Source organism: Corvus hawaiiensis, chromosome 22 (genome assembly GCF_020740725.1).
Source record: "Corvus hawaiiensis isolate bCorHaw1 chromosome 22, bCorHaw1.pri.cur, whole genome shotgun sequence".
Lineage (NCBI taxonomy): Eukaryota > Metazoa > Chordata > Aves > Passeriformes > Corvidae > Corvus > Corvus hawaiiensis.
In genome coordinates this window covers 5,347,387-5,360,272 of record NC_063234.1, presented here as the reverse complement: position 1 = coordinate 5,360,272, position 12,886 = coordinate 5,347,387, and the positions used below count along the sequence as shown (strand labels likewise).

The window sequence follows — 12,886 nt, the reverse complement described above, 5'->3', positions numbered from 1 at the left end:
AACCAATTGATTTTTAAAAACAATAGATTTCGCATAAAGCAGCTAATTGCTGGGTATTGGTTGCAGTGAGCTGAACTCACCTGGAGCAGTCTTCTAGTCACAAAAATCTCCATATCCAGTCTCCTGGGTCACCTGCTTCTCCCTGCAGGTCTTCTTTAACTTGCTGCTTATCTTTGTCTCCATGTTGTGTTGCTTTATCAAGCTTGGGGAAGGGAAGAGAGACAGTGGGTTACACAGAAAGGCAATTTTCAAGGTACAAGCAGCACAAAGTAGAAATAAAAAACAAGCAACCTCCAGATCACACAGGTGTGAGAGATATGCAAATGCATGTCTGTCATGGCTCTCATTGTTTTCATATCATTAAGACATTTCTAAGTCCCTTGAGTCCATGACTCATGACTCACGCAAGCTCAGGATATAGTAAGCAGGGCTGAATTAATTGCACGATACATTGATGAACAAAATGAAGTAAAGTGTTTTTACTGTACAAGGGGAAATACTTTAAACAGCAGACACAACAATTCAAATTATGGCTCACGCTGCATAAATGATAATGAGACTGTCTCAGTCAGAGTGAGAATGCTGAAGGGAGCAAAGACACCCACATGCTGCTGCATCCAAACAGTGCTTATCATTCAACTAGGACAGTGGAATTTGTCTTCATAACAGTTCTCCTTTGATAGATACCTGTCTTGGCAGAAGGGCATCCTAGTGCACTTCACACACAGCACTGAGCCAGCAATATGGCTATTCAGTCTCTCTATCTTTCCCCCCCATCCCAAGTGTCATATATTTTTGTCATTTACATTGAAATCCAGTCATTCCTTGACATTACTGGAACCACTAGCATTGATCCCATTTGATACCACTGCTTCTGTAAATAGAGGCAGGACTTCTCTGTAAGACATGTAATGTGTCCCTGCAAGATACAGTAATGGAAGTGAAGTCACAGCTCATGTGTCATGTGGCAATAGATGAGTTATATTTCAACCTTTCATTTGAAAGTGACACATTCAGAGATTCCTGGGGGGACTTTCACAGCCTTTTTGGTTTTTTTTTACTGCTGTTCTGAGCTACACAGCCAGTCAGTTTTATTCTGATGCTTCCTAGCCATTTTCTAGGTAATTTCATCTTGGCATTTAATGCTTTGCCTTGGGAGATCTTGAAGTGTGCTGCATACAAGCAGTCCATAGCACTCAGGACATTGTCAAGGACAGGCTGGATAGCACTGTATTTGTGGCTTGTTTGAGAATGTCTGACGGTAGGTTCAGCACTGCACAATTCTCACTGCTTGAACTGGAAATGAGACGGAAGGATGACTCATGCATTTCCACATCCAGCTTCTGCAATGAACCTCTGACCCAGCTCATTTCTTAGTGGGCCCATCTTTTCTGTAAGAAGGAATAATGACAAGAAAGGAACTGAGCTAGTAAGACATTGCAGTCTTACACTGCAGACAGCACGTATTAGGCAAGGAAGGGAGGGTTTGAGAAGTGTCATCCTGACCTCTGGGTTCTGTTACTTCATTTGTTAGACTTGGGGAGAAGGCTGCTGGTATGAACCGGACAGGAAATGGTAAGTTACAGCTGAACTGTGTGGGGTTGAATTGGTCACTTACCGACTTCTCTAGCTCTAAAATGAAACCAGCTTTCTTTTGGAATGAGAAATGAAGACTGTTATTTGTACCAGATTTTAAGGCAAAGGGTTCAGTCATCTAGTTCTAGGGAAAAATCCAGGGCCAAAGGAAGCAACTAAGTACCTGCCAGCCATCCTTAGCTACCTGGCTCAACCAGTAAGACTGACCTTAACTTGACTTAGCTGTTGGGTGACATAGCTGAGCACAGTTAGCACCTTAAAATAGCCTTTTTATTGGTGTCTATCAACAGTTTCTTTGTCATTCCTCACTTTTTGGTCACAGCACTGACTTATGCATAAAAACTCTCTTCCTGCAGAAAGCTGCTAAGTCCTTTGCACACATTAGCTTTCCTGGACACTGGTTACAGTCAAAGTATAATGTCCAACCTTGTCTCACTCCATTGCATGTGCAAGCAGCAGGAAGAGTTTGACTGGGTGTTTGGAGCCAACAAACTGTTCTGTGCATAGTGGTGGCTTTGGAAACAGAATCCCAGGGTTGTTAGGGTTGGAAGGGGCCTCTGGAGATCATCTAGTCCAACTCCCTGCCTCCCCCTCCCCCGTCAAGGAATGTCTCCAGAGAAAGAGAGTCCATGCCCTTCTTGGGCAGCTCTGCCACCCTCAACGTAAATAAGTTCTTTCTCATGTTGAGCTGGAACTTCTGGTGTCTTAGTTTATGCCCATCGTCCTGTGACTGGGTACCACTGAGAAGAGTCTGGCACCCATAGCACCCGCCTTCGACGCATTAACGAGATCAGAAGCCGTGCGGTTCACATCACGTACGCAGAGCACCCGGACTGCCTCCTCCACTGGAACACTTCTGACCAGCTGCCACTCAGCAAACTCTAACAAGAGCACCCGAGCCGCAACCCGACGAACCCCAGAGCCGCCGGGCACCGCCCGATGTGTCCGAAGGCACGGCAGGGCGGGGCCGGGGGCGGTGTCCCGGCTCTCCCCGCCCCTCGCCGTCCCCGGGCCCGGCCCTGCCCAACGCGAGCGGCCCCGTCGGCGGTCCTGGGGCTGCTGCTATGGAGCTGCCGGCTGTCAGCCTCAAGGTAGGGGCTTCCTCTGCCCCCGGGGCTCGGGAGCGGGGCCAGGGGAGTGGGAGGGCGGCTGGGGGCTTCCGGGGCGGGCTGAGCCGCGGGCGCTCGGATCGGCCCTCCCTGTATCCCTCCTCTCGCATGTTCTCCAGCCCTGTGCCTGGTCCAGATCCTGGCTGAGGCCCTGCTCGGAGCTGCGGAGCCCTCTGAGGAGGAAAACCTGATGTTTCTGCTTTTTTCATCACATGGGCAAAGGCTGCAGAAGTTGTGAATGCCATGAAGCCGAGTCGTGGGAGGTTTAGGTTGGATATCAGGAAAACGTTTTCCCCAGAGGGTGGTCAGGCATTGAACAGGCTCCCCAGGGCAGTGATCACAGCACCAAGCCTGTCTTGAGTTCAAGGAGCGTTTGGACAACGCTCTCAAGCACAGGGTGGAATTCTTGGGGTGTCTTGGTGCAGGGCCAGGAGTTGGTGATCCTGATGGGTCCCTTCCAACTCAGTGTATTCTGTGATTCTTGGTTAAACCCACCAGGTGATGACTCCAAAGTTTGCTCTTACTTCAGGGATATTGCTAAAGTGGCCAAGGACTGGGCAGAAACAACAGCTGGCTATTAACTAGTGTCCGTGGAGGTTTCCAGCTCAGCTGACCAGAGCTAAGCCAAGACAAACACCGCACAAGATCCTGAGGAGACAAAGTTTTCGGTTGTCAGGCAAAGTGTCCTAGACAGATAAGCCCGCTTACTTTGGGGTTATCATCTGATAGATAACTGCAATTGCTTCTCTGCTGGAGAGGACAGGCTCCAGTTGAGGGCACTTTGGAAATCTCAGTGAATATCTGATAGCTAGAGACAGGAGATATAAGTGACTTAACCACAGTTACTTTTTTCACTTTTGGGAGAAGCACTTCCTTGCGGACAAGCCAGTGGATGTTAAAATCACACTTTGCTTTTGATGTTGGTGTTTGATACTGTTGTCTTCTGTGCTACCAGACAGGTGACATTTCCTCTATTTTTTTTTGTCTTTCACATTTTCAGAGCCCTGAGATTTCTAGGTGTGTGTGTCTTTTCCCAGCTTCACTGCTTTGTGATCTCATTTAATACAGTATGGTTTAGGTGGTTTCTTTGGTTAAAGCTTTGCCCAGAGAGTGAAAGCATCACTCATCACATCAGGTTTTTCTGCTGGTGATTTGTTAAGCTGTGAGCAGTGGCCTTCGACCAGGCAGCCTATGGGTTGGATGGGAGAACAGTATTATCTCAGCTACCCTTATTAATTCAGCTTTGTACAGGACAGCTTTCATGTGGTTGGGTTAAACAAAAGATTGGTGTTCATATAATGATGAATACCCCTCTTACTAGTTCACCAAGAAAAGCAACTTCCCTTGTTAGAGGCAAGTAAGCAAATGGATTTTTCAAGGCCTGGCAAGTGGATTATATTACATTCTGGAAACTAGCTGATACTTTGCTCTGACAAGTTTGGACTATTGTGTGATTCCCAGGGCACTAGGAAGATTAAAAGATCGTGCCTTCTGCTTCGTTTTTAAACTTGGCTTGATTATTTTTTTGCCATGCTAAAACAACAGTGAAAACTAAGGACATTTAATTTAAAAGTTGGCCAACACAAAATACATGTTCTACCATGGGAAATGGAGATAGGGGAGCTGAAAAACACTGACTTTTCAATGAATGAGTCGCAAAGACAACAAAACTAAAATGTTGCCTTTCTTCTCTTGTTTCAGACAACCATTCCCCAATCTCTTACGAGATAAGTGTGAGCTTGTCCTGGGCAAACTCTTTTCAGCATTAAGAAATTCCTTGTTGTTGAGTCTGCCAGTTCTGCTCTGAGCTGAAGAGCCAGGAAATAGGGAGTTAATAGTTGTACCTACATCTTCATACTGTTCCTGAGTTAGGGCCCGATTCCCTGGAAAATACCACAAAGGTGGGGAAGATTCTTGCTCAGAAAGGGCCTGGAAATAACACACACTGCTACTATTCATTGGCATGATCTGCTTACGGGTTCTATGAGATTATAAAGACGAGCCTTTTGATAGAAGTAGCTCCAAGAAAGCTGCATGACTGAGCTGTGTTTGTGCCAGAATGTAGCAGTATCTTAGCCTTGGGGTCTCTCTTTAAGCTACTTGCAGAGCTATACAATTAATGTAGCCCTGGAGTGGGTGGGGAACATGCTCATGGAACAGGATCTACTGGCTCGGTTCTAACAGCCATGCTCAGCAAAACATGGGGGAAACAGCACAGCCATATTTTTGCTGTGACAGCTTGACACCTATGATTACTGAAATAATCATGCAGAGCCTCGAAATACAACGTTTGACTTTGATCAAGTCTGGACAATGCCCTACAGTCCATGTGCCTGGAAACACACATTTTGTGCTAAGGCATTTTTAAATGCTAAGTCACAGCATCAAGGAATAATAGAGATGTCTGTATGTCATGTGGTTCAACCTCCTGCTCAAACCAAGGCAAACTGAAAAGTTAGATCAAATAGCTCAACTCGAAAATCAGCTGAGTTTTAAAATAAGAACAGAGGCCATGACAGCCCCATTGGATAGCCTGTCCCACTGCTTAAGCACTCATTATTATCACTCTCTTATAATAATGAGCAGCATCCTCACAGGTGGCCACTCAGATTCACATTTTGGTTTTGTATGTTCTCAGGTGAATGTCACCCATAGAGTAGATGAGCTTACTCTAAACTAAAAAAAAAGTAAGTAAAATAGAAATTTAGATACAACAAGAAAATAATTGTAATTTGGAACTGTTTAATTTTTAACTTGGTTGAAATTCAACCTTGTGCTAAGTTCTGTGCTGAAGCATGTTTAAAGGAGTTCTTGTTCCAAAGAGTTTCCCATCAAATGAGACCCTGGCAGACCTAGGCTCTTTTTATGCTTGGCAATTAGTTTCATCACATGCTGGGATTTGCAAAGGAGGTAGGAATTCTCCTTAGCTCTTCCCAGTTTCCAATGGGATGCTTCTAATCACGTGGCCATCCTTCTTCCCAGAAGAGATGGGGACAAAGGACCCACCTTTCTTATTTTCTGCTCTCACCATTAGTTCAAGTGTTAGGAGTTATTTTCTCAAAAGAAGAAATGTATGTCTGTCTTAGCTACAGACTTAAATCCTTGGACAGATGGAAAAAATTTAAATTCTTCTGCTGTCTTATCAGGAGACTGCCTGCAAATTAACTGATCTCACATAGTTACTGTAGCTTTTCATTAACACTATATTTTCTATGTTAAAGCATACCAACACCACCAGCCAATTCCATAGTGCGCTGCAAAACTGTCAGGTAAATTGGACTAATAACTAAAAAGGGAATATCTTGGTTTTATTTCAGCAGTCACTCATAGTATCAGCCCTAGTTTACCTGACTTTATGCAGATGACTAAAAATACTTCATAATTTAATAACTGCAGTATTGATGTAGACAGCTTTAAAAAAAACCCCTCTCTGCCTAATTATGTTAACTGGTGAACCTTGAGGGGTCTTGCGGGTGTGTGACATGCAATTAAATACTACCTAATTAAGAATTTTCCTGATGTTATGATAGTCTCTTGAGTAAATGCTATTTGCATGTCTCCATTCTTATCCAGGAACATCTTGTATTTTACTGATTAGCAGTTTTTCCCCTGTGTCTGCCATACAGTTGGGGAGAAAGGGAAGCGTGGGGAGTGGTGAAGCATTTTGTAAGCTTTCATGAACAATTAAAAAAATTAATTAATAAAAATATGTCTAAACAGTGTTTGAAGTTACAGCAAAGTCTGGTGAGTGCTCAGCAGCTGTGATGGGGCACTGCAGTGAAGGAAGAGCAGGAAGTAAGACATTTGCCTTGTGGTGTCATGGCAGAGCAGTGTGAGCCACAGCAGCTGGGCCACCCCTGTGCTTTCCTGACTGTGCTTCACTTATGTCACAGCTTCACTCTCTTCTCCAGCAACTAGTTTTGTTTTAAGTTAGAGCATGGAGAGATGTTTTTAAGTCAAGGAATCTAGCAGGGTGTCAGTAGATCTAAATTTCTTTTTAGTGTCTTAATGCTCCTATCTGCATACAGCTTTCCTGTATCCACTGAGTAACTTAGGCTTTTACTACATACTTAGTTCTCAATTTTCTTTTTTTTTCCTTTTGGGGGGAGTGTGCTTCAGAGGGGTTTTGGTAATGTGGGTTTGGTTTTTTTTTAGACCAAGGCCAGCATAAATGCCAATTTAGAGCCTTTCTCACAGCTAGGAAAAAATGGAAGCGTGCCTGTATCCCATGGATCCTCTGGTATGTCCAGGCTTCAGCCTTTCTTTAGTGAGGCTGTTAATAGAGCCTGTCTTCCATATTCTTGTTTTCACAAATGTTTAGAGAGCAAATATGAGTGATCTCCCTTTGTTGGAGTGACCAGCAGGGTATAGATGTAGAAAAAGCCTGAAGTGATATATTGTTGTTCCCATTTGCTCTCTGAATAAACATGTAGGGTATATTTCCTTGGTTACAAAAATGGCAAGTGGTGGTGAAGAGAATCCTTGTATCACTTATTACAGTATGATCCTTTTTCCTTGATTTGTCCCCCTGAGCACAAGGATCAGGATCATTAAGGACACGTGCAAAGTACAGAATTTGTGGCAGCATTTTCTGCTACTCAGGGCACTGCTGGCCTTTGGACCTGGTGGCTTCATTGGGAGTGAAAAGAGCTGTGTGCTCTGTCAGGATCAGGTTCACAGAGTCCTCGAAGAAGCCTTCAGGTCTGTTAATACTGCAGTGAGGTTGGATCACTGCTCTGAACAGACTGGAAGGAGGTAAAAGAAGGATTTGCTGAGGACTGGAGTGAAATTCCGGGAGCTGCAGGCATGGCTATCCATGGGCTTTTTGGTGATGGGATGCCAGATTGGTCATGTATAAACTGTGCTAGCACAGTGTAAATCAGATTGTCTGGCTTTCTGTGCAAACTCTTCTGGAGTTCCAAAAAATAACCCACTTAGAAAAGGCTAAGTGGTCCCTGCATCAGCTGTCGACAGAGATGACAAGAAGAATGAATGACTACAGTGTAGCACCACAGGAAATATTCCGCAATAGATGTGGAGAAAAATAGCTTTGTCTTCACTGTCCCAATTGCCTCACCATCTTTCTGCACTGGTTCATGGGCCCAGGCCACTCTTCCACCCATCCCTTGGGGACAAGATGGTGTCATTTTGTGTTGATCCTCCCAGAGTTCTCCCAACATGCTGACCTGTCTTCCTGTTTTGGTTTTTTTTCACAGGCTATCATTCTGGTACATTGGCTGCTCACGGTTTGGTGAGTGATAAGTGTCTGGCCTGGGGGAGAAGAGGGTATTCCTTCAATCTAGGAATGGGGTGTTCCCTGGGAATCAGCACTCCCTGTTTATGCCTGTGTGCAAGAAGATCCTAAATCTAAGAGTGAGGTGTTTGTATGGGAACAGGGATGAAAGCAAACTGTTGCAGGCTTATTGTGAATGTGAGCTGGTTTTTTTTTTTTTGTGTGTCATTTGGCAGGGGATGCATGAATTACATGTTGCCACTCTCCTATGCCTGGGGAAATTTCAGTGTCCTTGCAGTGGGGATCTGGGCCATTGTGCAACGAGATTCCCTTGATGCCATAATGATGGTGAGTGTAAGAGTATTGGTCTCCCCCAGGCTGCTCAGGAAGAGGGTGGAGGGCAGAGCCTTTGAGCCAGTGATGATTTTCAACTGTTCCCAATACAGCAGTGAACAAGTCAATTCCCTGTTTGGGTGAGTTTGGGTTTTTTTTAAGAGAGCATATAAATCTGTGAGCTCTGTAAACCATGGTGAGAAGCATTCACTGTCAATTATTTTTCTTCTCTGAGATGAGGCATACTTGATTCTTGGTTTTTTTACCTGCTGTTGTGACTTGTAATGCCAGATGAGGACTCAAAGTGTTTAATATGCTTGAGTTGGAGAGACTTTGTAAAACCCTTTTCTGAACACTGAATAGATTGGCAAACAAAAAGAAACAATTCTAGAATATATTATGAGAAGGTATCTGACAGATGTGAAGAAAAGGCATGAAATACAGGATCATTCATCCAGGAGTATCTGTCTGCCTGGGGCAGTACCAAGAGTGTTGTGTCATTCTGGGGTGAACGATGACTGTGTAACATAGATCTCGTAGGAAACAGATGCTGTTACAGTCAGTGGTTAAACGCTTCATGTCCCATTCTCTCTCCTTGTTTCCAGTTCCTGACTGGCCTGCTGCTCACAGTCCTCACAGACATCATTCACATCTCTATCTTCTACCCTTCACACGACTTCCTCAGTGATGCGAAGCGTTTCAGTATAGGCATGGCCATCTTCAGCCTCCTCCTCAAACCTGTGTCCTGCTATTTGGTGTATCGAATGTATCAGGAGCGTGGAGGAGAGTACACCTTTAACATAGGTGGGATGCTTTCTCTGCTTCCATGTCAGTGTGGGCCACTTCCTCAGGTGTTAAGGGGACAGCCTTGCACTTTGGACCCTTCAGCCTGACCTCTCTGCAACTGCATTCTGCCCTCCTTTCTAGGCAGATGGGGTGCTTATTCTCTCTTGCTCATATTTGTTCTCCCATTTTGTTATTTTGATGTGTCTTTGGCCTTAAATTTATATTCTTCCTCTCTCCTCTTGCAGACCTGAAGTTTTTGACAGCCACTTTGCCCACAATGGTGTCGTGAGAGGCTTTCCTCTCTTCCTCCTCCTACATTTGTGTGTTTGTTGGAAATTTTTGGGTGTCCTTTCTTTGTCAAGCCTTTCTTTTCCTTCTGGGGGAAAGTAGAGGCAGTATTTCCTCTGGCTGGATTATGAACAAGAGGGAAATAAAGCTGGATTTCTACCTCCATGCTTTCTGTGGGCCTCACATGTCCTATTTACCTCGATTGCTTTGGACTTTGTTCCTCACATGGAAAATGGGACTGATGTTTACCTCATGAGAGTTTGCTTGGAGACATGTAATTTTTCCCCTGGTTGTACTTGATAATGATAATGTGGAAGATTTGCCAGAGAGGATGGGCTGTGGCTAGATGTTCTGGGTCTTGGTCAGCTTTGCCAAGCATACCTGGTGCTAGTTCATGCCTGGGCAGCTGCCAGGGATTGATTGTTTGCCAGGGATTGTTGTTTGAGTTCATGCTGGCAAAACCTGCAGCTTGGCAGAGTTCTGTTTGTCAGCCTAAGAAGGCTGTGCAGGACAAAAGATGGCATACCTGCATTACAGTGTCTGGAAGCTGTCTCTTATTCTGCTTTGGTGGTAGCAAATATCACACTCCCGTGAAAAGAGGTGGAAACCTGCAGAGGAGGAGAAGCCATGGAAGGAAAGCATGTCTTAGGGCACTGTGTGCTATTTGCATCTCTCTGCTAGTGCAGCGTGGATGTCATCTCTGCCAGCTACTTGTGAAAAGCCAGACAGATAGGTCTTACCTGGGTCAGGAGGCATATGAGTCACCTGCAGTGCCTTGTTTGTGCCAGTTTTTATTAGCTGCTCACTGTGCCTGTCATTGGGATACAACATGTGTATTCAACATGTGTATCCCATAGAAAGTGTAGGTATCATTGAGGAGTCCATCTCTTTGCTTGGAAATTGGGAGCACTTCTTTTCAACCACACTATCCCAAACCAAGAGTCTCCTCTGAGGCACAGGTGGGAATTCAGACACTTTGTAGTTTCATATCCTCTCCTGAAGTGTCTTTCTTATAAGATTTTCAGTAGTGTGTTATTTTGTGCTGAATGTGCTTGACAAATTTCCTCTCATTTTCCTGCTATCTGGCATTTTCTTTAGAACCCAGCAGTGTTGAAATTTTCCTGGCCTTTTCTGTCTTGTTTTCCTTCTACACGAAATCCCTCTTTGTTGCTTGAGTGCATCCTTGCTGCTCAGAACAAATCCCTCATAGTCTGGTGGCTATCTGTGATTCAGGTTGCTTTCTCCCCATGGCAAATACCTGGCCCATAGATAAAGAGCTGTCCATGCACATTCTCTGCCTCCACTTTCCCTGCTCATCCCCTGGACAGTAACATGATTTTGCACAGACAATTTTTTCATAATACATTTAGGAGCGCTGTTGGATTCAAATTTGGTGCCATACTGGAGGCATAGCTGCATTGTTGGAAAGAGTGGTTCATGGATGTATCATGTCTTTAAATCTATGCTGTCAGCTAGCCACAGTTCCTGTAGCTTCTGGCTCTGTCTGTTCATTTTTCCATGAGCTCTCATACACTTTATCTTGCTGAAATACACTGTTGTGCTGCTACGGGGTATTGTGGGTCTTGCTTTCCACACAGCCATGTGGCTACAAAGAGGGCAGTTCTCAAGGAAAGAATAGGCGTGTTGGAAGGATGACTTCTCTTACCTCCTGCCTGTTTAGTGAGGATCACAGATCACAGGTGCTGGGAGCTGGTAAAATGTGTGCTCCCGAGCTGTTGGCTTCTTCTAGGGCATTCAGTTCTTGTGCTTTTGCCTTTGTCCCAAGCTTGTTCTCTTTCATCTCCATTCAGGTGTCACCAGTGCAGGCCAGGACCGCAGCACCTACGAGCCCATCGATCAGCCAGACGTGCCTCCACAGTGGCCTTCCTCAAACAAGGCAGCCCAGCCGCCGTACTGAGGCACCCTGCAGCCCAGGACCAACACTGCCCTCACCCAGCTGAGCCTTCCATTCTTCCTATGGAGCAGCACCTGCTACTGGGCAAACAGAAGATCTGATATTTCTTTTGCTTCCCTAAAGGTTAGGTAGATGGGTTCTGCAGTAAATCCAGAAGATCCTGGAGGTGTCATGTTAAGCACTATGACTCACTGTAATCCCAGTACTTTCCTTTCCTCCTTCCCTCTAAACCCCACCTCTGTACATGTGACTGAATGCGCCTTCTGCACTCTTCTAAGTGTTTCATTGTGCTTCCTCTTCATTGTAAGAGAACCACTCAAAGTACTCCTGCACAAGCAATCTTTAAAAGGCTTATGGACTGCCCTAAAACAATACAGTGTAGCCTGATTTTATCCAGATATATTTCCAGGAAATATATGGTGTTGCGATAACAAGTGATGCAGATTCCCCAGGCAGGTGCAAAGGAGAGCCGCTTTATTGCAAAAACCCGGCCTTTTTAAGCACTTAGCCGGTTATCTGTTTACATAGCTTTAAAGCACAACAAACATAACTCAACCAACCACCACGATGTGAGCACACGATGGTCACGCAGTGTGTTTTTCTACCCTTAATTCCGCTGTGTCTCTTTCCCACAGTCCTTTTCTACTTAGCCGAAGTAACAGACCTGAACCATGATTTTACAAAGGCAGCAAGGCCTTCATGCAACAATCTGGGAGTTCCCAAGAGTTGTTTTTGATGGCATTATTTAACTTCTTGTGCTCCCAGGATCTGGTATTAGGTTTTATTAACTGATGCTTTTATGCAAGTTGAATGTCCTTCAGGATACTTAAAATGACTGTTGAATGTAGATTATAGATCCTTTGTGCCTTGAAATACCCTTTTGCCTTCAGCTGCCTGTCTTAACAGAACTTAACAGAAAAATGTTACATTTTTCTAAGAAAACTATAAAATGAGCACAGTTTTTCTGTGTTAGAAAAAGTTACACTGGTCACTTATGTCTCATTTGAAAATGTAGTTTTCCCTGAGGGCTTGGGACTGTAGCCAGGCAGTCTGGGAGGTTCATTATGGGGGAAGGTTTACAGGGCCCTGATGGCTTTTAGTCTAAGCTTTACTCTGAGAAGTAGAAGATACTGCTTATAATTGTGTGAGTTGGAAGGTGGGCTAGTAAAATGGGGATTAGGGAAAGATGGATTTATTTACAGTGTAGACATGAGTTCCATTGGGTGCGACAAACTATAGACTGTCTTGTTACGCACGATAAATCTGTCCTGCTGTGGCTTTCAGGTAAGATTCTAAAAAAAGAAAACAAACCAAACAAAACCCCAGAAGCAAGCAAACAAATTCCAACACGATCATTTACAAAAGAAAAGGAGTTAGCTTTGGCAGAATTCTAGTGCTAGGAAGATATGTATTTTCCTGAAGCAAGTAAATTTTCAAAGTTTCTATCTGTTATTTTACAACTGCATTTCTCTTGACAAGACCTGCTGCTGTGTTGATTCTTTGGTAACCAAGACCCCTGTTGACTTTGCTCTAACCTCCAGAACCATTCCATTTGTATTTTTAAAACCATGCAGTTTTCTCCCAACTTTGATCACTTCAAACATAAGCAGATGCTTCCTTTACTCT

At 44.4% G+C, this 12,886-nt stretch overlaps 1 protein-coding gene and 1 long non-coding RNA gene across 2 annotated transcripts; both read left to right on the top strand.

Moving 5' to 3' along the window:
• Positions 1-2,582: 2,582 nt before the first annotated feature.
• On the top strand, positions 2,583-12,242 carry LOC125336969 (angiotensin II receptor associated protein). The gene is made up of 5 exons (XM_048326159.1): positions 2,583-2,687; positions 7,922-7,956; positions 8,175-8,286; positions 8,877-9,075; positions 11,157-12,242. The coding sequence occupies exons 1-5, from the start codon at positions 2,661-2,663 to the stop codon at positions 11,261-11,263; spliced, it is 480 nt and encodes a 159-aa protein (XP_048182116.1). The 5' UTR covers positions 2,583-2,660; the 3' UTR covers positions 11,264-12,242.
• Positions 9,083-9,510, top strand: LOC125336972. The gene is made up of 2 exons (XR_007207899.1): positions 9,083-9,207; positions 9,303-9,510. It is a non-coding gene; the product is annotated as an uncharacterized LOC125336972 (long non-coding RNA).
• Positions 12,243-12,886: the final 644 nt, after the last annotated feature.

What these genes read in the sequence shown, in the direction of transcription:
- LOC125336969 (XM_048326159.1), top strand. Translation starts at nt 2,661, where the DNA reads ATGGAGCTGCCGGCTGTCAGCCTCAAG. An exon ending in TGCCGGCTGTCAGCCTCAAG is followed by an intron (nt 2,688 to 7,921) that starts GTAGGGGCTTCC and finishes TTTTTTTCACAG; the next exon opens with GCTATCATTCTGGTACATTG. An exon ending in CATTGGCTGCTCACGGTTTG is followed by an intron (nt 7,957 to 8,174) that starts GTGAGTGATAAG and finishes GTCATTTGGCAG; the next exon opens with GGGATGCATGAATTACATGT.